Genomic DNA, 26,773 nt, shown 5'->3' with positions numbered 1-26,773 from the left:
GGACAAGGAATTTAGGGCCCTACAGCCCTGTTTTAGATTTTGCTTGGAAGGCAATAAAGAACCAATTGAATGGGCTGGCCCTGGCATAGCAGGATAAGCTGCTGCCTGCAGTGCCAGCATCCCATCTGGGCACAGGTTCTTGTCCTGGCTACTCCACTTCCAATCCAGCTCCTTGCTAATGGCCTAGGAAAAGCGGTGGAAGATGCCCAAGTACCTGAGGCCCTGCTACCCGTGTGGGAGACCTGGGAGATCCTGGCTTCTGGCTTTGGCTTGGCCCAGCCCCAGTCATTGGTAGCCAGCTGGGGAGTGAACCAGCATTGGAAGATCCCTCTCTCTGTAATTCTTTCAAATGAATAAATATTTTAAAAAAGATTGAAGGCTTAAAAGTACCTTTTACATAAGTCAGTAAGTCCTACCAGGCTGATGGAGAAGACTGTTGAATGCAAGTGACAGTGATGGATGGATGGGTAACTATCAAAGGTGGTGAGTTGACTGCTGTGAGTTATAAGTTCATCATTCGAGGTGTCCAGGTAGGAGGGCTGGTGTCAAATGAGTGGATTGCATTTATACTAGATTGTCTTAGAAGGACCTTATACTCAAGGTTTATCATACTTTATATTTGGTCATCAGTGTTACAAATAATAGTTGATCATAAGTGTACGTGTGACATCTTTGTGCAAATTAATCTTTTTTTTAAAAAAGATGTATGTATTTATTTGAAAGGCATGGTTAGAAGGAGGCAGAGAGAGAGGTCTCCCATCCACTGGTTCACTCCCCAGAGAGCCACAACGACTGGAGCTGCACTGATCCGGAGCCAGGAGCTTCTAACAGGTCTCCCATGCAGGTGCAGGGGCCCAAGGACTTGGGCCATCCTCCACTGCACTCCCGGGCCATAGCAGAGAGCTGGATTGGAACTGGAGCAACCGGGACTCAAACCGGTGCCCGTATGGGATACTGGCACTGCTTTACCCACTATGCCACAGTGCCAGCCCTGCAAATTAATCTTATACAAACAAGTACACAAATATAATAGAGACTTGATGATTTGCTTCTAAAAGTATTTGCTTTCACTTAATATGTGAAGGCTGATGATGTGCCAAGCACTAGGGGTACAATAGTCAATAAACTGGCCATGGTTCCTGCCCTAACAACAGTCAGGGAAAGCATACAAGCCAGAAATTGCAGATATTGTATTATGTGCTTTGAGAGTACTAAGTGCCAAGTAGTCCCTCAACTTAGCAATGTAGTGTTGGCAGTCTTGGGAAATCATTCAATTGTCACAACTCTTACCTTCCTCCAAAAATTTTCTGGCTACTGTTCTTCAGTGGTTTCTGAGCTGTGTTTACCTTGTAGTCAAACTTAGCTAAGTCTTGGCTAAGTAAATTTTTTTTTTTTTTTTGACAGAGTGGACAGTGAGAGAGAGACAGAGAGAAAGGTCTTCCTTTTTCCATTGGTTCACCCTTCAATGGCCACCGCGGCCAGCGGGCTGCGGCCGGCGCACCACGCTGATCCGATGGCAGGAGCCAGGTACTTCTCCTGGTCTCCCATGGGGTGCAGGGCCCAAGCACTTGGGCCATCCTCCACTGCACTCCCTGGCCACAGCAGAGAGCTCGCCTGGAAGAGGGGCAACCAGGACAGAATCTGGCGCCCTGACCGGGGCTAGAACCCAGTGTGCCGGCGCCGCAAGGCAGGGGATTAGCCTAGTAAGCCACGGCGCCAGCCTGGCTAAGTAATTTTTATTCGTTGCTAGAAAGAATTCTAGCTGAGTCAGCGACTGGTCATTTTGCTCTATTTCCAACAGCATTCCAGACCCCTTTACCCCAACTACTCCCTTTCTTGCATGTACGAAGAAGCTGTTCCTTCCCCAGGCTTCTCTATTCTGATCTTTCAGTCAAACAAAATGAACAGATTGGAGCATGTGGTGTCTTCATCTCTCAGAGAATCAGGCAATTTTTTTAAATTGTCCTAACTGACCCTTTCCCTCCTTATTGTCCCCTCCTCTTAGTAAAATTCCTGGATTCTAGCTGTTTGTAGTCTCAATCTGGATTATGTATGACCTATTGTACGAGCTATCTTTTTCTCATGAAAGCTTTTTGGGACTAGATCATACTTAGCTCCTTGCTGGTAAGTTCTGGTCAGTAATTTGATAGCCTTGTCATAGAGGTTACAAGTGTAGCATGCTCCTGTTTACAAAGTTCTTAGATCATAGCATAATGCAAGGCTTGTGAAGGAAGTGGAATCCCCATCTACAAGTTGATAAACAAAATGAGGCTCAAATATATTAATAGCCTCCCCAAAGATCACAATTTCTCAACAGTAGCATGCAAAGAAGGGAATGCTACAAGACAATCTGGTAGTATCCCTACTTCCACATTTACCAAGTAAATCACTCTTCTTGAAAACCCTTTTAAAATGCTGTCCACAAATTTCCAGGCTACCTCAGTGCACCTCAGGTTTTTCATTTGCTATGTGAAAATAACCACTGTGCATTTCATGGAATTGTTGGACATGTTGTACATCTAGTTATCCAAGAGGTCAGCCATTAGCCACATGTGACTTTCATTAAAATTAAAATTCAGCCTCTCTGCTAAACTAGCCACATTTCAAGTGACTAGTGGCTGCCATATTGGACAAAACAGATAGCAGAGAACAGCCATCATTGCAGAAAGCTCTATTGGACAGTGCTGTGCCACAGCTGGAACTAGCTGTGAGACTAGAGAGACTACTGAGTGGAAAAACCGAGGTCTGCAGCTGGTTGGCTTCTGAGTGAGGAGGTTCACTGGGTGACGGGAAGCAAGCTGACCTTTGAAATGGTGACATCACAAAGCACAGCTCACAATGGCTCCACCTGAGCTCCCAGGCTGCTCTCCCTAACTCATAACTGGATTCCTGAAGCCTCTACACATGTCATTCCTGGAGCTGCTGTTTCATTAAAATGCCACCATCTTCACCTTCATTTACCTGGGACAACCTCTTAGATTCTCTCTCTCTCAGCACAATATGGAATTCGCTACAAGCAATTTTTCTTGGAGAGACTAGTACACCTCAGACAGACAGTTTGGGGATACTAGATAATCTTGCTCCGGCTGTGCAAGTCATCCTGGGGATTTGCTTTTTGGCTTTGTTGGCAATAGGATTATATTCCTTATGGAAACGAAGTGTTCGGTCAATTCAGGTTATTCTCTTTTATTCTGGAGATATTTAGATATCTATATATTGAAATTGTATTTGTTGTCTCCCATTTTTCTGCCACCGGTGTTAACATGCAGGATGAGTGAGGGCAAACCCTTGTCTCTTAAGTTGGTTGAAACCAGGTATCCTTGAAAACCTCTGCTAATTAGGTTTTCTGATTAAGAATACTCTTTCTCACAATGGCCTTTGGCTTATCTGCTATAATAATATGGGTCAAACAAGTCCATAATTTGAGATGGGAGCTTTGCCCATAAATTTATTTGATCACTTACTCATCTTTTGAGTACCTACTGTGTTTGTACAATAGACATTATGGTTTAACTGAGGTCCTGGCTATGGCCATCCTCTTTGGGGCCATTGGTCTATAACTGATAAGGAGGCTTGTATTTATTAAAGCATCACGATGTTTTCATTACTGTATATTAACGAGATAGACCTTGTTAAATCAGGAATTGAACTGGCTTGGATTATGAGAAATATTTAGGATTTTACATACTTTTGTTTAATCACCAGTAATAATAGCTTATCTGTAATGTAATCAAGATCATTTTCACATGACAAATGAGAAAAATGAGGTGTGTAGAGGTTCGGTGAGAACATCAAAGAGGATTTCAAGATGGTTTTCTTAAAGACAAATGCAGAGAGAAGTTATTATTGGATCATTTTGTAGCATTCACTTATTTTAATGTGCTTCTATTGTTTAGGAATCATGGTCACATGTAATCTCTGAGCCTATTAAAGCCAGTCTAGTAGAGCAGGGATGACAGTTTCCATTTTATGTGGTTGTCACCTGCCCAAGTTCATGTAGTTTCTGAGAGCTGGAGAAATGGAGATCTGAACCCACTTTTTAGGATTCCCAATTCAGTTCTCCAGAATCTCATTTAACATAATCCAACTGATTTAAATCCTCTACAGGAAACATATTTACCTATATGTACACAACTTTCAATTAGCTAATAGAACGTAAGGCAAGAAAACAAACTTTTGCTGAATTCCAGTTTAAACTCAAGTAGACAGATAACCCACAGCCCTTTAGTCACCTTAGCCAAGAAAAAGAGGCAGTATAGCAGTATTAATGGTATGTGTGTGGGCTTAAATCTCCGTTGCCACATGCTGTGGTACCCCAGAGCAAGAGACTTCTTGGAAGGTGACACCTCAGCTCCAGCTCCCAAATTTCAAGTGAGCTTGCTAGGTTTCCTTGACCATTACAAGAGATACAAAGGTACTTCAAAAAGTTTGTGAAAGCATGGAATGAAAAGATAACTTACTTTTGGTACAAACATTTTTGAAATCCATGCATAATTGTTTCTTAATCCATTTTCTATGGATTTTTGGTGAAGATCCCTCATATAAACATTAGCATATAAATATTTAATAAGTAGCCGACGCCGCAACTCAATAGGCTAATCCTCCGCGTGCAGCACTGGCACACCAGATTCTAGTCCTGGTTGGGGCACCGGATTCTGTCCTGGTTGCCCCTCTTCCAGTCCAGCTCTCTGCTATGGCCCGGGAGTGCAGTGGAGGATGGCCCAAGTCCTTGGGCCCTGAACCCGCATGGGAGACCAGGAGAAGCAGCAGCCATTGGAGGGTGAACCAACGGCAAAAGGAAGACCTTTCTCTCTCTCTCTCTTACTGTCTACTCTGCCTGTCAAAAAAAAAAAAAAAAAAGACAAAAAATTTAATAAGCAGTACTACAATAGGGGAAAAGATTATTTTTTTTCTTATCCTGGTAGTAACCTGTCCTAGTGTATTTAAAAAATATTTTTTTAATGACCTGTAAATCTAGTTTTTCAAACTGTTAGGTCTTAGAAGTGTATTTGAAAGGAGAATTCCTGGATTCCAGTTCTGTCTGATCTTAATGTCAGGTTTCAAACTGGAAGTATATAAATGGTTATCTAGTTTCTTTCCTGCAAAAATAGGTCATATATAGGTAAAGTAACTTTTAGCACAGGGCTCAGCATTTGGCAAACTTGCAGCAAAAAAGCATGGATTATTATCTTTAATGCAAATAATAAGCATTTATTTAGCAATTACCTTGTTAAAGGGAAGGCTTGGCATAGGAAATGAGGGGTATTGTTGCCTTTGCAGTTCTGTTCTCTGCTTTGTCTTACCTCTGTAGTAAACTGCAGCGTTTCACATGGATAAACAAGTAATGCTCAATTTCTGTTGTTTTGTTTTAGAAAATACTGTTGTTTGTCATCACGCTCTACCAGCTTTACAAGAAGGGCTCAGATTTTTTTCAGGCTTTGTTAGCCAACCCAGAAGGGAGTGGTCAACTTAAAGAAAATAGTAATTTCTTCCTATCCTTGGGTCTTCAAGAGAAAATTTTGAAGAAACTCCAGATGGTGGAAAACAAAGTGAAGGACCTGGAAGGGATGATCATTGCCCAGAAGCCTGCCACGAAGAGGGAGTGCTCCTCCGAGCCCTACTGCAGCTGCTCGGACTGCCAGAGTCCTCTGTTCACGTCGGGGTTTACGTCTACGTCTGAAATGTGACGGACTCCAAACTTCCAGAGAAGCACCGGCTCCCTTCTGTGTGTGGTGGCATACCAATAAAGTTAGAGAGCTATATTGAAATTGCCCTGCACGGACTGGCTCTCCATGCAGTAGGGACCAGCTTCTACATGTGTGTGTGTAGTGGGGTGAACCGGGGGGGCTGGTGGGAGTTAGAAATGTTTCTTGGATTGTGATGCTCACTCAGCAGGCTGGAGACCATCAGCATATAGGAAAGGAGAGCTAGCCTGGAATCAACGGATGTGAGCGAAAGGAAGGGAGATGGTCAGGCACAAGACCTTTGAGGTCCATGCTGCAGAAGCTGGACTGGATGCAATAAAAAGCAGAAAAGTGCTGTTTGAGGGCCATGCCTGTAGCCAGTCCTTGGCATAAGGCGAACATGCAGCCCAGGAGTCTCCTGCACTAACTACTCAAAGGTGGTCAAGAATGGGAGTGGACATAAAAGAGACTGGCATAAATTATTTAATTTTATCCAACTTTTTACTGATACCTGCTCTGTGCTAAGCATTGTGATAACCCCTGGGAATCTGTCCCGAGTACTTAGAACAGGGAAATTGTAATACAGTGGAGTCATATCATCTCACACTAGGTGAATTCTCCTTGTGTGAATCCTCTCACGGCAGGGAGAAAAGAAGGGAGGCGCTCCACTCGGTGTGTACCTTCACCCTGGTGAGAGAGGAAGGCAGGATGAGCAAGGTGGCCTACGGGAGATGACAGTATATAGCTTTCTTCAGCAGGTTTCAGATTCCACAAGGCGTTTTTCCAGAGTTGGAGAGAAAGGGAGACGTGGTAGTGTGTGCATTTTTGCCACAGTAAATGTGGTCATGGTCACTTGAAATAAAGTAGAAACGGAAAATTGTTAGCATGTTGAAGATCCGCTGGCTATGCTGTTCAACAAGGGACAATATAGGGAGCACCCACATGCTATCTTCCAAAGGGATTTCCAAAGGTGATTTTGACCACTTGGAATCTCTGTGTAATGCCCCGGCTATCAAATGCAACCCCTTTGTAAGATGAGACTTCACTGTACAGCGTAAAATGTGCAAAAACAGATGGATGAATAGAAGGTAGGGCCAGGAAAGACTGCAGAGGAAGCGACATTGAGTTGGCCCATAAGGAAACGGAAGGTATTCCTCCCGGTGGGATCATCGTGGGTGTACAGGATAGCTTGCCCAGGGAACAAGGAGAGTTTCAGGGTGGCGGATGCACAGGCTCTTTGCAGAGCTTCAGGGATGGGTATTGGCTCCAGTGTAAGGCACATTAACCTCCTCTTCCAATCAGCTCTTGATGTATCCACTCGTCAGCTAAAACAGAGTATTACAAAAACCAGTGACAGGCCGGCGCCGCAACTCAATAGGCTAATCCTCCACCTAGCGGGGCCGGCACACTGGGTTCTAGTCCTGGTCGGGGCGCCGGATTCTTTCGTGGTTGCCCCTCTTCCAGGTCAGCTCTCTGCTGTGGCCCAGGAAGGCAGTGGAGGATGGCCCAAGTGCTTGGGCCCTGCACCTCATGGGAGACCAGGAGAAGCGCCTGGCTCCTGGCTTCGGATCAGCGCGGTGCGCCGGCCATTGGAGGGTGAACCAATGGCAAAAGGAAGACCTTTCTGTCTCTCTCACTGTCCACTCTGCCTGTCAAAAACAAAAACAAAAACAAAAAAACAAAAAAAAAAAACAGTGACAGTCATACATGAATTTTATTGAAAATGAGAGACAAATGACAGGCAAGGCAACCGATCGGGACCGACACTCCTTACCGGAGTGCGGCCCCCAACAGCGAGTTACACAGCTTTTTATAGTATTCTGCCCACTAGGGCTCACAATTTCGAACCGAACCCCTGGTATGCAATGAACAATAAAGAGGAAATCCAGAATATGGTTGTAAGATAACTTAACAATAACAAACCCAATAACAGATCCAAGATACAGTTGTAAGATAACAGTGAAGTACACATTTCTGTCAACCTAGTTCCTGGGAGTTTGCACCCACATAGTGTCACAAGACGCACCCTTAGCTCTTAGCCAGCAAAGCTAATATGTACAGAAGCAAAACATCTGCAATCAGCTTTTAGCCACACTCCATTTTGATTCTGATTCTATACCCTCATCCATCATGATGTGAACAGAATAGATGGGGGTTAACAACATACATTATCTGACAGTTTAGGTGAGAAGTTTGTTATTGTGCCATGCCAGTCTTTTGAAGTCATTGTCTCAGTTTTTGTGCTGTCTAAATTTTATTGCAGTAGCCGGCGCCGCGGCTCACTAGGTTAATCCTCCACCTTGTGGCGCCGGCACACCGGGTTCTAGTCCCGGTCGGGGCGCCAGATTCTGTCCCAGTTGCCCCTCTTCCAGGCCAGCTCTCTGCTGTGGCCAGGGAGTGCAGTGGAGGATGGCCCAAGTGCTTGGGCCCTGCACCCCATGGGAGACCAGGAAAAGCACCTGGCTCCTGCCTTTGGATCAGCGCAGTGTGCTGGCCGCAGTGCGCCAGCCGTGGCGGCCATTGGAGGGTGAACCAATGGCAAAGGAAGACCTTCTTCTCTGTCTCTCTCTCTCCCTCACTGTCCACTCTGCCTGTCAAAAAAAAAAAATTTTTATTGCAGTCATCTTGTCTTGGTTACCCTTTGGGATATTACAAAGGAAAGTGTTAGAATGTGGCCTTGGGCTGGTGCTGTGGCCTAGTAGGTAAGGCCAACTCCTGCGACACCAGTGTCTCTTGTGGGCTCTGATTTGAGTCCTAGCTGCTCTGTTTCAGGTCCAGATCCATGCTGATGTGCCTGTGAAGGCAGTGCAAAGATGGCCCAAGTGCTTGGGCTGCTGCACACATGTGGCTGACCCCAGGAAGGCTCCTGACTCCTGGCTTTGGGCCTGGCCCAGCCCTGGGCATTGTGGCCATTTGGGGAGTGAACTGGTGGGTGGAGGCTCTCTCTTTCTCTGTTTAACTCTGACTTTCAAATAAATAAATTTTTAAAAAGAGAGAGAAACAGGGGCTGGCGCTGTGGTGTAGTGGGTTAACACCCTGGCCTTAAGTGCCAGCATCCTATATGGGTGCTGATTCTATTCCTTGCTGCTCCTCTTCTGATCCAACTCTCAGCTACGGCCAGGGAAAGCGGTAGAAGATGGCCCGAGTCCTTGGGCCCCTGCACCCACATGGGAGACTTGGAAGAAGCTCCTAGCTTCAGATCAGCACAGCTCCAGGCCATTGCGGCCACGTGGGAAGTAAAACGGCCACCTGGGGAAGTGAACCAGCAGATGGAAGACCTCTGTCTCTACCTCTCTCTGTAACTCTTTCAAAATAAATAAAAATAAAGCTTTAAAAAAAAAAAAAAAGAAGGCCTTGAGTAGATTGGAGTCAGATAATGAATGAAGACCCTTAAAGACCAAACCATATAGTTTAGGCTTTATGCTGTCAGAAAAGGACCATTACAGATTGTTTTTTAAAGATCTGTTTATTTATTTGAAAGGCAGAGATACAGAGAGGCAGAGGCAGAGACAGAGATCTTTAATCCACTGGTTCACTCACCAAATGGCCGCATCAGCTGGAGCTGAGCCGATCTGAAGCCAAGAGCCAGAAGTTTCCTCTGGGTCTCCCTTGCGGGTGCAGGAGCCCAAGCACTTGGGCCATCTTCCATTGCTTTCCCAGGCCACAGCAGAGACCTGGATCAATCAGAAGTGGAGCAGCCAGGTTTCAAAATAGTGTCCATATGGGATGCTGGCACTGAAGGCAGTGGCTTTACCCACTATGCCACCGTACTGGCCCCCATTACATTTCTTTTAACAGGGAAGTCATGTGGATTTAGTAGCCTGTGAAGGGTAAGGTAAAATTAGCTAGTTAACAAAAGAGGAAGCAGGCTGGCCACTCCCATTAGGGTGTGCAATGTGGTAGAAACTGATGGGGTCCCTTCTTCCTGCCTCTCTGCTGAGAAGGAAAGTGTGATTCACAGCATAGTCATAAGAAATGGATGCCAAGTATTCAGTCCTACCTGGGGCTGGGGCAGTATTCTTTTCTGGAGATGTTTCTGGCACTTGGAACCAGGGTCTCAGTTAAGGGACCTCGAATGCTCCATAAGTAGAGAATCAACACAAGACATGGGAAGGGCTGAGAGGTATTTCTAGCCTTCAGATTAAATGGGGGATATTTGCCACTCCTACAGCAGCGTCTGCCAGTCTAGATCCTCCAAATTCAGCCTTTCTCCCTTGGCAAATCCTGCCAACACCGTGGTTTTTTTTTTTTTTTTTTTAAGATTTATTCATTTATTCATTTGAAAGAGTTATGGGGGGGGGGGCAGATCTTCATCTGCTGGTTCACCCCCAAGTGGCTGCAACAGTCAGAGCTGGGCCAGACTGAAGCTAGGAGCCAGGAGCTTCTTCCAGATCTCCCATGTGGGTGTGTTACAGGTAAAACAGCGGTGGAGAAAATATTATTACCGTGGTTCTTTGTCTCACATGGAAGAAGAATTTCCAAGTGGACAAGCAGAGATTTAAAAGCAAGATTTATTAGAATCACAGACCTCCAGCCAGAGTGGCATGGAACGAGACTCCAGGATAGACAAAACCCAAAGGGGCTGGTGGTACTGGGGTTTTTAAGCACGATTTGGGGGAAGAAATAAACTGGACATTCAGTTACAAGGCAGGGACAAAACCTATCAAAAGACCTGATTTGCAATATTTTACTCTGTCTGGCTTGCTCCGGATAAAAAAGAGCCATCAGAAGGGTAGGATACCTAATTTGCTTTCCAGTAAACTGGGAGTTCAGAAGGAATCCACCACTCCCTTGCTATTCTCATGATAAGATTGGAAGCTTTGGGGGAGTGGGCAGGCAAGCACTTTTGACCTTGCCAAAGACAGCCTCCAGAGAAAGCAAGCACTTTGTAACCTAAACCTCCACCAAGACCACCCTGACTGCCCACTAGCTGGTCTGACTCCTCACTGTGCAGGGGTCCAAGGATTTGTGTCATCTTCCACTGCTTTCCCAGGTGTATTGGCAGGGAGCTGGATCAGAAGTGAAGCAGCTTGGGACTCAAGCCAGCACTCATATGGGATGCCAGTACTGCTGATGCCAGATTAACCCACTGCACCACAGCACCTGCCCCCAACAACCTGTTCTGAGGCTATTTTTAGACTCCACAGACTGGCCCCTCTGTTAGCACTTTCTTTCAGCAAAAGATGATGGCTCTTTTTTTTTTTTTAATTAAGATTTTATTTATTTATTTGAGAGGTAGAGTTACAGATCCTCCATCCTCTGGTTCACTCCCCAAATGGCCAGAGCTGCGTTGGTCTGAAGCCAGGAGCCAGGAGCTTCTTCAGGGTCTCCCACGGCCATGCAGGGGCCCTTTCCCAGGCAATAACAAAGAGCTGGATTGGAAGACGAATAGCCGGGACTAGAACCGGCACCTACATGGGATGCCAGTGCTGTAGGCAGAGGATTAACCTACTGGGCCATAGTGCCTGCCCAGGCTCTTTGTTTTACCATGAGCAAGCCAGACAGGAAAAAGGATTGCAAATCAGATCTTTTGATGGGTTTTGTCCCTGCCTTGTAACTGAATGTCAATCAAAATTGTGCTTAAAATCTCGATTGCCAAGGGGCACTTTGGGTTTTGCCACTCTGGCTGGAGGTCTTTGACTCTAAAAAGTCCTGCTTTTCAATCTCTCTGCTTGTGCTCTTGGAGATTCTTCCATGTGAGACAAGAACCGAGGTTAATTCTGTCTTCTCTGCCACGGTTACGGGTAGTGCCCTAGTGCCCGTAACACTACCACCCTAGTCCAAGCCATTGCCTCTCACCTGCGTTCTTGGAGGCCTCCTAACTGGGCTCTCTGATTTCAATGTGTCTTTCTTTACATTTACTCACCACAGTAACCAGAGGAATTGTCACTTGCTCAGCACCCTCCATCAGCTTATTCTTTCATTTTTTTTAAAGATTAATTTATTTGAAATGCAAAGAGAATATCTTCCATTTGTAGGTTTATTCCCTGGATGGACACAATATCCAATGCTGGGCCAGGCTGATGAGAGGTCAGGAACTCCATCCTGGTCTCCTGCATAGGTGTCAAGTGGTCAAAGTACCTTGGCCATCATCCGCTGCTTTCCCAGGTGCATTGGCAGGAAGCTGGATGAAAAGCAGGGCAGCTGGGACCTGAGCTGGCACTCCACTATGGGGTGCTGGAGTGACAAGCAGAGGCTGAACACACTGCATCACGGGGCTGACACTGGCATAGTGGGTAAAGCCGCCACCTGTAGTGCTGGGATCCCATATAGGTGCCTGTTCAAGTCCTAGCTGCTTCACTTCCAATCCAGCTCTCTGCTATGACCTGGGAAAGCAGTGGAGGATGGCCCAAATTCTTGGGCCCCTGTACCCATGTGGGAGACCTGGAGGAGGCTCCTGGCTCCTGGCTTCAGATTGGTGCAGCTCAGGCCTTTGTAGCCACCTGGGGAGTGAACCAGCAGATGGAAGACTTCTCTCTCTTTACCTCTCTGTAACTCTGCCTTTCAAGATTAAGCTGAAAAGATTACCTCGGTTCTTTGTCTCACATGGAAGAATTTCCAAGTGGACAAATCAGAGAGAAAGCAAGATGTATTTAAAAGCAAGATTTAGGGGCTGTAGCGTGGAGGGTGGGGCTACTGCCTGCAGTGCCAGCATCCCATATGGCACCTCTGCCTCTCTGTGACTCTGCCTTTTTTTTTTTTTTTTTTTTCCGACAGGCAGAGTGGACAGTGAGAGAGAGAGAGAGAGAAAGGTCTTCCTTTGCCATTGGTTCACCCTCCAATGGCCGCCGCGGCTGGCGCACTGTGGCCGGCGCACTGCGCTGATCGGCTGGCAGGAGTCAGGTACTTCTCCTGGTCTCCCATGGGGTGCAGGGCCCAAGGACTTGGGCCATCCTTCACTGCACTCCCTGACCACAGATGAGAGCTGGCCTGGAAGAGGGCCAACCAGGACAAAATCCGGCGCCCTGACCGGGACTAGAACCCGGTGTGCCGGCGCCGCAAGGCAGAGGATTAGCCTAGTGAGCCGCGGCGCTGGCCTGTGACTCTGCCTTTCAAATAATAAAAAAATTGGGGCTGGCGCTGTGGCAATGCGGGTTAACACCCTGGCCTGAAGCACCGGCATCCCATATGGGCGCTGGTTCAAGATCCGGCTGCTCCACTTCTGATCCAGCTCTCTGTTATGGCCTGGGAAAGCAGTAGGAGATGGCCCAAGTCCTTGGGCCCCTCACCCACATGGGAGGCCCGGAAGAAGCTCCTGGCATCAGATCAGCTCAGCTCCGGCCGTTGTGGCCAATTGGGGAGTAAACCAGCAGATGGAAGACCTCTCTCTCTCTCTCTCTGCCTCTCCTCTCTCTGTGTAACTCTTTCAAATAAATAAATCTTTAAAAAAATAATAATAAATCTTTGAAAAAACAAACAAACAAACAATATATTTAAGTCAGAGAACTCTTGGCAGAGCGGCCAGGAGGGAGCTCTAAGAGAGGCAAAATCCAAACAACCTGGTGGTAGTGGGGTTTTGTAAGCACAATTTTGGGGAAGAAAAAAAATCAGTTTGACATTCAGTTACAAGGCAAAGAAAAAAACCCACCAGAAGACCTCATTGGTAATCTTATTTGCGTAGGAGTGGGACAGTTAACTTGTTTTTACACTAAACTGTGAGCTCAGAAAGATGGAGCCGCCACTCCCTTGCTATTTTCATGGTAAAATTGGAAGCTCCCCTTGGGAGTGGGGCAGGAACTTGACCTTGCTAAAGATCTTTTTTTGTTGTTGTTAAGATTTATTTATTTGAAAGGCAGAGCTACAGAAGCAAAAGGAGAGAGAGAGGTCTTCCACCTGTGATTCACTCCCCAAAAGGCCAGATGCTGGGCCAATCCAAAGCCAGGAGCCTGGAGCTCTGGTTCCGCTTTAGCACCGGCCCCAATAATTCTTTTTTTTTATTTTTTATTTTTTTTTAAGAATTTATTTGAAAGAGTTATACAGAGAGAGAAGGAGAGGCAGAGAGAGAGGTCTTTTGTCCGCTGGTTCACTCTCCAATTGGCTGCAATGGCCATAGCTGGGCTGATCCGAAGCCAGGAGTCAGGAGCTTCTTCTGGATCTCCCACGCTGGTGCAGGGGCTAAAGGACTTGGGCCATCTTCTGCTTTTTCAGGCCACAGCAGAGAGCTGGATCAGAAGCAGAGCACCCGGGACTCACACTGGTGCTCATATGGGATGTTGGCACTGCAGCAACACCCCCCCCCGCCCCGCGCGCATAAAGCTTTTTAAAGAGATCAGTTTATTTTGGTGCAGGCATTTTTGGAAATCCATGCATAGTTTTTTCATAATATACATTTTCTGTGAACTTCTGGAAGATCCTTTGTATATTATTACAATTGAACAAGCACTTTCATCCCTTAAAAATACACTAATAAGCTCTTAAACCGTTCTTTTATCACCTCTGACTTATATTTAGGTTCTGCCCTCACCTCATAAGATGTTATGCAAATCTATTAGTGCTCAATTTCAGTTTGATTCCTTGTTTTCATAGATACAAGTGCTGAGATATTATCTACATAATTAAGTAGATAGGAAAGATAATAGTTGTGCAGCAGTAATGTCAATCAGTTCTTTGATTTCCTTTTGAGTTTTATGCCAAATTCAACCAGTCGTGTTCCTTCATCAGCTGACAATTCAGTTAAGTCCACCTTTGATTCTGTTGAAAGCAAAAGAACTGGAAACCAACTGACTTGCAAACTAAGTTGTTATCATTGCTATTAGAACCATTCACGCATCCTGATTATGTAGGCAGCCGTGAAACTTCAAGATATCATTAATCCCAACACTCTAAGAATTACAATAGCATTGTAATTTAAATATTTTCTGCTGCAGCTATAGATTCGCTCATTGTTTTGTAAATTACCATGCAAATTAGCAGTCTGTCCAGTTACCAAATCAGATCTACTTTCTGTCAGAAAAACTGACTTCGCGTTTGAAGTCAAATAGATGTGACGAGGCGCATCCCAGTGTGCACATCTCACTTCTGAGAGGTACTGAGCCTTCATAGGAGCCTGCCCTCCAGATAAAGCAAGGCCCTTTCATTCCAGATATCGCTAAGCCACGATCCCTTTGGTGTGCGCCAGGGCTCGCTCGCTAGCTCGCTCTCGCGGGCGAAATGCCGACAGACTACACCTGGGGTGGATGAAATGAGCTCCCTTAAGTCGGATGTTTATCGTTTCCGCGCACTCTCTAATACTTGTGAATTCCAAACACCCTCATCCAGGCCCAAACACTCCATTTTCAATGCCTTGGCTCGCATTTAAGGCATTCCTGGGGAGCACAGCCCAGCGTCGGAACGGCGCCAGTTTACAGGAACGATTTTGAGAGCCTGAGAAGCGGGCGGCTCCATCTCGCCCAGCTACCTCAGGGCGGAAGTGACGGCTCGCTCCGTGTCAGTCCCCGCTAAGCCCTGTCCACCAGTCGGCTCGGTCTGGCCAAGAAAAGTGTAGCAGATGGCGCAGCCCTGTTGGGACCAGCCGCGGACCCACGGGATGGAACTGCAGTTCCGGCGGTCCGAAACCAGAAACCCCGCGAGGAACACAGCGGGCGCAGGAGGAGGAAGACTATTGGTGGGACACCACTGGGCAAGGGCCGGAACTCGCGATTCGGGGCTCCCGTTCTCTTCAAGCCGGAAGCGAGGAAGGTGGGGCCGCCCTGGGCGTAGTCCGCGAGGGGAAGATTGTTTTGGTGACACTGCCTGCCGCGCCGTGCGCGCGCGATGAGGGCGGGTGTCTGTGGTGGTGGTGGTGGGGCACTCGGAAGGGACGGATATCGCTGTGACACCGCGGGGAAGTGCTGAGGGGACACGTGTCGGTGTGGCACCGGTGCACGCTGAAGGAGCCGGTGGAGCCGGGTGGCCATGGGGATGTGGGCGTCGCTGGACGCGGTGTGGGAGATGCCGACCGAGAAGCGTATCTTCATGGCCGTGTTGCTCTTCTCCTGGACGGTGTATCTCTGGGAGACCTTCCTAGCGCAGCGGCAGGTGAGCCCGGACCGTGCCCACCTGACCCCCACCCAGCCAGCCCCAGGCCAGCCTCGGCCTCGCCCCTGAGACCCTTGATGCCCGCTTCGGTCCCAGCACCGGGCCCGACCCCGTCGTCAGTACCGAGCTCCTTAGGTTGGCCCGATGGCAGGCTGTGGCTTTAAGGGGTTCCTGATGCATTAGCGAAGTTTCCCGCAACGTTGTCTTGGGACCCGTGCCGGTGAGGGCCTGAAGAAGGGGAAGGGCTGTCGCTGGTCAGGCTTGAGCTCTGCCGCTCTGCCCGTCCTGTTAGGATCCTTGGGCCCAGACTCAGCTCCTTGAGCTTTGGCACAAGCCGTCAGAAGGAAGCTGCACACATGTTAGCATCACAGCCTCCCCATGACGTTCGAGTTCCCATGCGTGACCGCAGGAAACCATTTTCTGGAAGTGGAGAGTTTTGCAATCCTCCCAAGGACCTGCAGCCTTTTTTTTTCCTTCTTAAAGTGCTCATATTTTTTTCCTCGAAAAACATTTCTTACGGTTCATAAAGGCATTTTTATTATTTTTGCTTGAAGACTGTGAAAAAGTAAAGTAGAAAGTGAAAGTTCTAAGGGTTTCCTAGAGGTAACCATAGTGGACAGCTTGCTGGATTAGAGACCTGAGCTTCTGCAGTCTCTCACTTAACCTGCGTGCTTCTGGGTTGTCACTGAGATACGTCAGTGATGATGCCTGGGAAAACCTTTTTCTTTTAAGATTTTATTTATTTGAAAGAGTTAGAGAAAGAAAGAGAGGCCTTACATCCACTGGTTCACTCCCCAAATGGCCACAATGGCCAGAGCCGAGCCAGTCTGAAGCCTGGAGCCTCTTCTGGGTCTCCTACACGGGTGCAGGGGCCCAAGGAACGTTCTACCACTCTCTCAGGCACACTAGCAAGGAGCTGGCTCTTAAGTGGAGAAGCTGAGACTTGAACCAGCATCAGTGTCACATGCCAGTGCTGCAGACCAGGGCTTTAACCCACTTAGCCACAGCGCCAACCCCAAACCTTTTTCTTTCTAACTGCTGGGACTCTTTCCTGTGAGCATCATGGTCTTCTTGCTCTGCATATTTATAGTCTACTTGTATTGTAAACTGAAAGTTCTAATTTCTGTATCTATGCCTAGTTCATGTCTGAATCTCTTTAGTCCAGATTTTCAAAACAGGTGTTCAGCTGTTCAGCAGGAAACTGACAAAGAGCTCTGTGGATAACTTCCTTAGTGCAAAATCTAGCTGACCCAGAGAACATGCTTTGTCTAAGTGTGTGGTGTCTAAATCCAGGGGTGAAGGATTAAGCATCTATTTACCTTACTTTAATAAAAAGCCTCGTCAGAGTAACTACTTTTCAGTAGTGTCTTGACTAAGTCATGCTTTGCTGTAATGCCCTCAGCTTTTGTCGGCACACAACCGTATATAGGGAAAGCACATATTGTTTAGTATTTGTGCCTTCTTTTATGTCACATGGGCTGAAATTACCTTTTAGAATTTGAAATAATGAGAAAGTTGGTCTTTCTTATGGACCTGATATAGTTCTGTTAAACCTCACATTTCCCTTCATTTGGCTGCTAGGACCAAATTCAATGATACTCAAGGTTAGCAAGTTTGTTTCTCTTTTTCATGAATTTGCTTTCTGTATTATTGGACTGTTAAATTCTGAATGAGTGGTACCCTTATGATGTTATAACTTTGGTTTACATGTAAAGTCTGAAGTGTGATAACAACCCTGATTTTAATTTTACATGGTCAACTAGCCTCAGATGATATTCTGCTTTTACTTTCGTATATCAATTTTTGCAGTGGTCAATCTACCTGATCAACTTCGTGTATGTGTGAACCAATTCAACAGGCTTAAGTGACAAGTTAAAGCTATAAACCATTCAATATATTTTTTTAAAGATTTACTTATTTGGGGCTGATGTTGTGGCTTAGTGCAGGCTCTGCCTGCAGCGCCAGTATCCCATATGGGCACCAGTTTGAGTCCTGACCTCTCCTCTAATGATCTAGCTCTCTACTATGGCCTGGGAAAGCAGTGGAGGATGACCCAAGTCCTTGGACCCCTGCACCTGAATGGGAGACCTGGAAGAAGCTTCTGGCTCCTGGCTTCGGATCAGCCCGGCTCCGACCATTCTGGTCATTTGAGGAGTAAACCAGCAGATGGAAGACCTTTCTCTCTGTCTCTCCCTCTCCCTGCCTGTAACTTTACCTCTCGGATAAATAAATAAAATCTTAAAGAAAGATTTATTTATTTATTTGAAAGTCAGAGTTACAGAGGAGAGGCAGCGGCAGAGAGAGAAGTCTTCCATCTGCTGGTTCACTCTTGAAATGGTTGCAGTAGCCAGGAGTCAGTAGCTTCATCCCCGTCTCCCATGTGGGTGCAGAGGCCCAAGCACTTGGGCCATCTTGCACTGCTTTCCCAAGTGCATTAGCAGGGAGCTGGATAGGAAATGGACTAACGGAGACTTGAACCAGCACCCATATGAGAAGGCTTAACCAGCTACACCAGTGCCCCAGCCCCCACATTCAATATTTGATCATTTTGTTTGACTATTGTAATAAGCAATTTACTATTTCATTAAAGTGTTTCCTTCAACATATTTCAGAGGAGGATATATAAAACAACAACTCGTGTACCACCAGAGTTGGGACAGATCATGGACTCCGAAACATTTGAGAAATCTCGACTGTACCAACTGGATAAAAGTACTTTCAGCTTCTGGTCAGGACTCTATTCAGAGGTTGAAGGCACTGTGAGTATTGTTGAATACTTCGTAGTGTTTGTTTTCAGTTTTGTATTTTTTGTGACACAAAAGAGAGTATAATGCCTATAAGTCCCAGAATACTTTTTTTTTTTCCTGAAGATTTATTTATTTGAAAGGTAGAGGCAGAGGCAGAGAGACAGGTCTTCTATCCACTAGTTCACTTCTCACATGGCCACAATGGCTAGAACTGTGGCAATCCAAAACTGAGAGCCAGGAGCTTCCTCCAGGTCTCCCATGTGAGTGTATGGACTTGGGCCGTTATCTGCTGCTCTCCAAGCTTATAGCAAAGAGCTGGATTGAAAGTGGAGCAGCCGGGTCTCGAACTGGCGCCCATATGGGATGCCAGCACCATAAGCAGCAGCCCCTAGAATGCTTCTTAAGCTTTGTGATTGATAGTAAAGAGACAAAACATAACTGCAGAGTCAGTTGGAAATTGGAGATTATGTCCACTGTCGCCTTGGGGCCAGGTGTGAAAGGGAACTTTGTGTTGTGCATTATTCTTGCTGTTCTTGCGGCAGTCCTTCCAGCCTTTACCTTGAGTGGCTAAGCCATCGTCGTCCACACTGCAGCCGGAGGAGTCTTTCTGAAGCAAGTTCTGGCCACATGAATTCCCACAGCAGTGGCTCGCTGTTTCCCTCGGGGTGATGTCCGTATTTCTTGTAGCTTTATGAGGTCCTTTGTGACCTGGCCTTTGCTTACTTGACCTTCATCATTTTATTCCCACCCCCTTTAAGAATTTTCCCCATCACTGTTGATCATCCCAAACCCAGCTTGGTTTCTTGTGACTCTGAGACTTTGCACATGCTGGTGCCTCTGTCTGGGGTGCCCTTTTCTTTCCTCCTCATCTCCTCCCTCTCACTGGAAGCTGGTTCATCGCTACTCTTCCATTCAGATGCAACTGCAGTGTCATCTTTTCTAAGCCACTGTTGGAAACTCCCCTGCTCTTCTGGTCGGGGCAAGGTTGCCTGCTATCATTGTTCTTATCAGAATACTCACCACCCTCTGTTGGAATTGCCTGTTTATTTGGCATCCTTTTGGTTCCTTCAAGGAAGAGTGATTATTCATCATTTTTTACGTAGTGCCTGGCATATGATTCATTTATTGAAGGATACAATGAATGACAGGTCATTTTTTACTTAGCCCATCTTAAATGCACCAAAAGAAGAGTGGCTGTCTAGCGTAGAGCAGTATTTCTCAGTCTTTTTTCCTGATCTCCCTCTTCTTTGCTGCCTTTTACACATTTCTTCCTAACACATTTCTTCCTATTTGTTCCTGTACTTTATGAACATGCACCATGGAACAGTTGGAGGTGTGTGGTGCAGCATTTCCCAGCAGGCTCTGAGCTCAGCTGGTTGACTCTCAGCTCCACCAGACCAGCCAGGTGACCTCCAGCACATCATCAAACATTGTGTGCTCAGTTTATTTCACTGAGCTATGATAACAATAGTTCCCCATTTATAGTGTTGTTGAGAGGATTAAATGAGTTTATTGTATGTAAGATACTTCGAATGGTACCCAATCCAGCGAAAGTGCTCCATAAGTGTTGTTTGTATCTAATTTGCTTAAACGATGACAGAATTGTCTAGTTTGTCCTAAAACTTTGCTTAACAAATATGGAAAGACAATTCTAGTGTGTTTAATTAGATCCAAGTTATTAGAAGCTGTTCTCCTTTCCTTAAGGTGATGATAAAATGGCAAAACTTGCAAGAGAGTTAAATCTTGGTATCATAGAAAAACAAATAAGTGATTGGAAAATGAAATTGCATTGGATTTTGGGGTACACAGCAGTTATTTTAGGCTGGCCCAGCTCCAGCTATCGTGGGCATTTGGGAAGTGATGGATGGAATTGGATGGAAGATATCTCTCTCTCTCTCTCTGTCACCCAACCTTTCAAATAAATCCTTTTTAAAAGACTGCGTCAAAGAAACCATTATTTAAACTCTAAAGACCACAACATGAATGTGCTAAATTTATCTTTGGGGAACTAATAGCTGCATTTGCTACTGGCGAAGAAGCAAATTTTGTGTTGCTTTGAAACCCAGTTCTGTTTGAATGCGAGTTCATTAATTCCTATTTTGTGTTGACTAAAACCAGTAATTATGGTGAGGCGTTTAGCCCAGCAGTTAAGACGCCGGTTGAGCCACTTTTGTCCACATCAGGGTGCCTGGATCTGACTCCAGCTTCTGCCAGTGCGGATCCTGGGAGGCAGAGATGATGGCTCAGATCATTAGGTTCCCCCCATTGAAGACCTGGATAGAGTTCTCAGCTTCCAGCTGTGGCCCTGCCCAGTTCTACCTGAGTCCCTGTCCTTTTAGGCATTTGGGGAGTGAACCAGCAGATGGAAGCTCTCCCTCTTTAGCTCTCAAAAAATTTAATTAATTAATTGATTGATATATTTTAGTCACAAAGAGTAAACGAGAAGATTCACTTAGACGTTTTTTGCCTGAGTACTTTCCTTTTTTTTCTTTTTAAAGATTGATTTATTATTTGAAAGTTACACAGAGAGAGAAGGGGAGGCAGAGAGAGAGAGAAAGAGAGAGAGAGGTCTTCCATCCGATGGTTCACTCCCCAGTTGTCCGCAACGGCCGGAGCTGTGCCGATCTGAAGCCAGGAACTGGGAGCTTCTTCCGGGTCTCCTATGCGGGTACAGGGGCACAAGGACTTGGGCCATCTTCTACTGCTTTCCCAGGCCACATAAGAGCTGGATTGGAAGTGGAGCAGCTGGGACTTGAACCGGTGCCCATATGGAATGCCGGCACTGCAGGCAGTGGCTTTACCTGCTACGCCACAGCGCTGGCCCCCTGAGTACTTTCTACTTGAGGGAACCTAAGCATGACCCTTGTGTAATTAATGATGGGGGCATTATTCACACAAATATGGCAAAGTACCCAGAGAGAAAATGTCCAGCCTCCTGATACCTCACAGATGTCAAGAAAGAGCCATTTGGGGCCGGCACTGTGGCGCAGCGGGTAAACACCCTGGCCTGAAACGCTGGCATTCCATATGGGTGCCAGTTCGAGACCTGGCTGCTTCTCTTCTGATCCAGCTCTCTGCTATGGCCTGGGAAAGCAGTAGAAGATGGCCCAAGTCCTTGGGCCCCTGCACCCACATGGGAGACCCGGAAGAAGCTCCTGGCTCCTGGCTTCGGATCAGCACAGCTCCTGCCACTGTGGCCAGTTGGGGAGTGAACCAGTGGATGGAAGACCTCTCTCTCTCTCTTTCTCTCTTTGCCTCTCCTCTCTGGGTAACTCTTTCAAATAAATAAATCTTAAAAAAAAAAAAAAAAGAAAGAAAGAACCATTCAAGACATGGCATGGCTGGGAAGTAGGGTAGTGCAGAGTAGAAAATTCAAATTGTTATTTCTCCAATTTTTGAGTCTTTATACATGAATAGTTTTTCATTTTTTTAAAGAAAATATTTATTGGTGCTGGTATAGTGGCATAATGGGTAAAGCCATCTGACACCAACATCCCATATGGATACCAGTTTGTGTCTTGGCAGCTCCACTTACAATCCAGCTCCCTGCTAATGGCTTGGGAAAGCAGCCGAAGTGCTTGGGTCCCTGTACCCATGGGAGACCTCGAAGAAGCTCCTGGCTTTGGCCTGTCCCAGCCTGGGCTGTTGTGGCTCTTTGGGGAGTGAACCAGCAGATGGAAGATCTCTCTGCCTCTCCTCTCTCTGTAAATAAAATAAATCTTTTTTAAAAACTATTTATTTATTTGAGATATGGAGAGAAAGATTGAGACAGAGACTGAGAGAGAGAGATTTCCCATCTACTAATTCACTCCTCAAATGCTCACAACAGCCAGGACTAAGTCAAGCTGATGCCAGTAACCTGGAACAAGCAGGTGGCAGGGGCCCTAGTAGTTGAGCCATTATCTGCTGCCTCACAGGTATACAACTACAGGAAGCTAGAATTGGAAGCAGAATCAGGACTCAAACTCAGGCACTCCTGTATGGGATGTGGGTGTGGGAAGAACTGTCTTACTTAATTTGCTCTTGTGCCAAATGCCCACACCCCAGTTTTGACTTTCAAGTCTCATTTTTCTCATCTTTAAAATGCAAAATGGATAGATATTAAACCACACGTCATGTTGTGTGGCAAGAACTGAGCAAGATAATAGAATGAAGCACTTAGAATAGTGCCAAACACATAGCGATTGCTTAGTCATTGAGTTGCTTTGGGCAAGTTACTTGAGCCTTTCTAAATTTCAGTTGCCTCATCTATAAAATAGGAATATTTATACACCAGACATCCCTAATTTTCAAGACTGTAGTAAAAATGGCCAAAAAAGAATGCTTCGCAAAAGAGGCACAGGAATTGTTTTTGTTGGACTCGTTAATTCTTGTCATGGGACGTCCCCAGAAGTGTGCTCGGTGAGATTAACAACGTAGAGAAATTTCACCGTGTTTGGTTCTCCATCTCCAAAGTAGACGGGGTTTGGAATGGTGGTTTTCACGTGTATCCACAGATTACTCAAAGTTCCTATTAAAACTACCCTTGATACTTATTTAAAAGCTGGGCTTTAAGTAATAGGTGTTCTAGCTTCTCATTAAAAGCATTATAAATCTTTAATTCTGAATTATTTATTAGTGTTGGGAATAGGATGAAAGAAGCTGCATCCCAGGTCAGTTAACTCAGCAGCTGGAGCATATGCCAAACAGTGGTGTCCAAAGCATGTCTTCTGGGAAAACAAGGTTTACATCCAAGATTAAGTTAGTTGTAAAGTGGAAATACCCAGATGTAGAGTAAGTGAAACTTTTAAAAAGCAATTTATTCAGGCCGGCGCCGCAGCTCACTAGGCTAATTCTCCCCCTTCGGCGCTGGCATACCGCGTTCTAGTCCCAGTCGGGGCGCCGGATTCTGTCCCGGTTGCCCCTCTTCCAGGCCAGCTCTCTGCTGTGGCCCGGGAGTGCAGTGGAGGATGGCCCATAGTGCTTGGGCCCTGCACCCGTGTGGGAGACCAGGAGAAGCGCCAGCCGTGGCAGCTATTGGAGCGTGAACCAAGGGCAAAGGAAGACCTTTCTCTCTGTCTCTCTCACTGTCCACTCTGCCTGTCAAAAAAAAAAAAAAAAAAAAAAAAGGCAATTTATTCAAACAATGATTTTTAACTTTAGTGTACATCAGATTCACATGCAGACTGCTAGGCCCCATTACAAATTTCTGATTTAATAGGTCTGGGGTGGGGCTTGAGAATGTGCATCTTTGACATCTCAGATGTTATGCTGGTGCTGTGCTATCCAAAAACCTGTTTGAAGGGCCAGCATGTGGCACCATGGGTTAAGCTCGTGAGGGCACCAGTTCAAGTCCCAGCTGCTCTACTTCTGGTCTAGCTCCCTGCTAATGTGCCTGGGAAAGCAGCTGCTGATAGCCCATGTAGGGAGACCTGGATGAAGCTACTGGTCCCTGGCTTCAACCTGGCCCAGCCCTGGCTATTGCTGCCATGTGGGGAGTGAAGCAGCAGATGGAGAATATCTCTCTGTGTCTCTCTGTCTCTGTAACTCTTGACTTTCAAATGAAATGAAAAAAAAAATTCTTAAAAAAATTTGAGACCTGTGATATTAAAGCAACCCAACATGCCAGTAAAAATCTAAAAGATGGATGCTATAAACTATGACAACATTGTAGAAAAACAGGAACATCAAATACTGGAAATGAGAATATTACTTGGTATAAACGTTTTACAGAACAAGCTGATGATGCCAAATATAGTTAGAGATCACCACTGATCTAAAACAATGCAGTGCAAAAAGCAAATTGTAGAGTGATAACTATGATATGATATAATTTATATACTTTCAAAAACATATGTAAGTCACTGTAATGAGTTCAGAAATATAAAAAATGGCCAACCGGCGCCGCGGCTCAATAGGCTAATCCTCTGCCTTGCGGCGCCGGCACACCAGGTTCTAGTCCTGGTCAGGGCGCCGGATTCTGTCCCGGTTGCCCCTCTTCCAGGCCAGCTCTCTGCTGTGGCCAGGGAGTGCAGTGGAGGATGGCCCAGGTGCTTGGGCCCTGCACCCCATGGGAGACCAGGAAAAGCACCTGGCTCCTGCCTACGGATCAGCGCGGTGCGCCTGCCGCGGCGGCCATCGGAGGGTGAACCAACGGCAAAGGAAGACCTTTCTCTCTCTTTCTCTCTCACTGTCCACTCAGCCTGTTTAAAAAAAATATATATATGTATATATATATGTATATATATATATGTATATATATATATATAAATGGAAAGAAAAGCTTATTTTGGCACAAAAATTTTTGGTATCCATCCATGTTTTAAAATATTTATTTATTTACTTAAAGATTTATTTTACTTGAAAGGCAGAGTTACAAAGATAGGTAGGGAGAGATAGAGAGGTCTTCCATCTGCTGGTTTGCTACCCAGATGGCTGCAATGGCCAGGGCTGGGATAGACCGAAGCCAGGATCCAGGAGCTTCATCCAGATCTCCCATGTAGGTGCAGGGACCCAAAGACTTGTGCCATCTTTAGCTGCTTTCCCAGGTGCATTAGCAGGGAGCTGGATCAGAAGTGGAGCAGCTGGGATTCTTAACTGGTGCCCGTATGGGATGCCAGCATTGTAGGCGGTGGCTTCACCCATTATGCCGCCATGCTGGCCTCTAAATTTTTTATTATTTATTTTTGTTTACTTGAAAGGCAGGGAGACAGAGAAAGAAGTGGGGCCAGCGCTGTGGCTTAGTAGGCTAAGCTTCTGCCTGCAGTGCCAGCATCCCATATGGGCACCGGTTTGAGTCCCAACTGTTCCTCTTCCAATTCAACTCTCTGCATATGCCTGGGAAAGCAGTGGAAGATGGCTTAAGTGCTTGGGCCCTGTGCCTGCGTGGGAGACCCAGAAGAGGCTCCTGGCTCCTGGCTTTGGATCGGCCCAGCTCTGGCCAATGCATCTGGGGAATGAATCAGGGGATGGAGACTGTTTCTCCCTTTCTCTCTCTCTCTGTAAATAAAATCTTTAAAAAAAAAAAAAAGGAAATCAGAGAGTGCATGATCTTCCATTTGCTGGTTCACTCCTCAAATACTTGCAACAACTGTAGCTGGGCCAGGCAGCTGGAACTCTCTCTGTATCTCCCATGTGGGTGGCAGGAATCTGAGTACATGAGCCGTCATGTGCTGCTTCCCAGGGCGCAAATTATCACCTGGATTGCAAGCAGAACTGGGACTCATTTTCTATGAACTTTCTGAAGTACGCTTCTTGTATTATTTATAAGTACTTTTTAAAAAAGGTTTATTTATTTATTTATTTGAAAGTCAGAGTTACGCAGAGAATGAGAAGCAGAAAGAGAGGTCTTCCATCTGTTGGTTCACTCCTCAAATAGCTGCAATGGCTGGAGCTGGGCCAATCCGAAGACAGGAGCCAGGAGCTTCTTCTGGATCTCCCATGCCCGTGCAGGGGCCCAGGACTTGGGCTGTCTTCTGCTTTCCCAGGCCATAGCAGAGAGCTGGATTGGAAATGGAGCAGCTGAAGCCTCCAAGGCTCCTCCAACAGCAGGCAGTCCACTTAACAGGGACACAGTATAAAAAAAAAAAAAAAAAACGCACAGTGACGCAAGAATTAACTATGCCGAGTAACAAACACAGAAATAGAGGGAGCAAGATCAACGATGACACTATGATGCCTCCAAATAAGCAAAACACCCCAAGCCAAGAGTATGAAGATGATGAGATAGAAGAAATGCAAGATACGGATTTCAAAAAATTTATGATAAGAACATTTAGAAGTTTTCAAAAGCAAATCCTTGAACTACAGAAATCCTTAACGGACAAGATTGAAAATCTCTCTCGTGAAAATGAAATTTTAAGGAAGAGTCAAAATGAAACTCAGAAACTAGTAGAACAGGAAAGTGTAATAGTCAAGAGAAATCAAAATGAAATGAAGAGCTCAATAGATCAAATGACAAACACATTAGAAAGCCTTAAAAACAGAATGGGTGAAGCAGAAGAGAGAATATCGGACTTAGAAGATAGAGCACAGGAAAACATACAGTCAAATCAAAGAAAAGAAGAGGAAATTAGAAACCTAAAAAATATTGTTGGGAAATGGAGCAGCTGAGACTTGAATTGGCACCCATATGGGATGCTGGCACTGCAGGCAGCAGCTTTACCTGCTATACCACAGTGCTGATCCCTATAAGTACAGTTTTTTTTAAAGATTTATTTATAATTTGAAAGGCAGAGTTAAACAGAGAGAGAGATCTGTTCACTCGTTTACTCCCTGGATCGCTGCAGTGGTTGGTGCTGTGCCAGGCCAAAGTCAGGAGCCAGGAACTCCATTTGGGTCTCCCTC

At 45.9% G+C, this 26,773-nt stretch overlaps 2 protein-coding genes across 2 annotated transcripts in view; both read left to right on the top strand.

Moving 5' to 3' along the window:
* The first annotated feature begins 2,820 nt into the window (after positions 1 to 2,820).
* TMCO2 (transmembrane and coiled-coil domains 2) lies at positions 2,821 to 5,768 on the top strand. Its single transcript, XM_002715726.5, has 2 exons — positions 2,821 to 3,175; positions 5,373 to 5,768. Exons 1-2 carry the CDS (start codon positions 2,936 to 2,938, stop codon positions 5,685 to 5,687), a joined length of 555 nt encoding a protein of 184 aa, XP_002715772.2. The 5' UTR covers positions 2,821 to 2,935; the 3' UTR covers positions 5,688 to 5,768.
* Positions 5,769 to 15,363: 9,595 nt separating this feature from the next.
* The window catches only part of ZMPSTE24 (zinc metallopeptidase STE24), a 50,503-nt gene continuing 39,093 nt past the window's right edge, over positions 15,364 to 26,773 (top strand). The window contains exons 1-2 of the mRNA XM_017346422.3: positions 15,364 to 15,701; positions 18,314 to 18,460. Of these exons, the coding sequence (XP_017201911.3) occupies positions 15,579 to 15,701; positions 18,314 to 18,460 (270 nt within the window). The 5' untranslated portion in view covers positions 15,364 to 15,578. The remainder of the gene's footprint in view (positions 15,702 to 18,313; positions 18,461 to 26,773) is intronic.

The sequence above is a fragment of the Oryctolagus cuniculus genome, chromosome 7 (genome assembly GCF_964237555.1).
Source record: "Oryctolagus cuniculus chromosome 7, mOryCun1.1, whole genome shotgun sequence".
Classification (NCBI taxonomy): Eukaryota; Metazoa; Chordata; class Mammalia; order Lagomorpha; family Leporidae; genus Oryctolagus; species Oryctolagus cuniculus.
Note: the sequence above shows the minus strand (reverse complement) of the source record. Positions and strands in the feature narration are given on the sequence as shown.

Bases quoted from the DNA above. Each gene is read 5' to 3' on its own strand.
- TMCO2 (XM_002715726.5), top strand. From the start codon at position 2,936: ATGCCACCATCTTCACCTTCATTTACCTGGGACAACCTCTTAGATTCT. The intron at 3,176-5,372 runs GTTATTCTCTTT...GTTTTGTTTTAG, and splicing joins GAAGTGTTCGGTCAATTCAG to AAAATACTGTTGTTTGTCAT.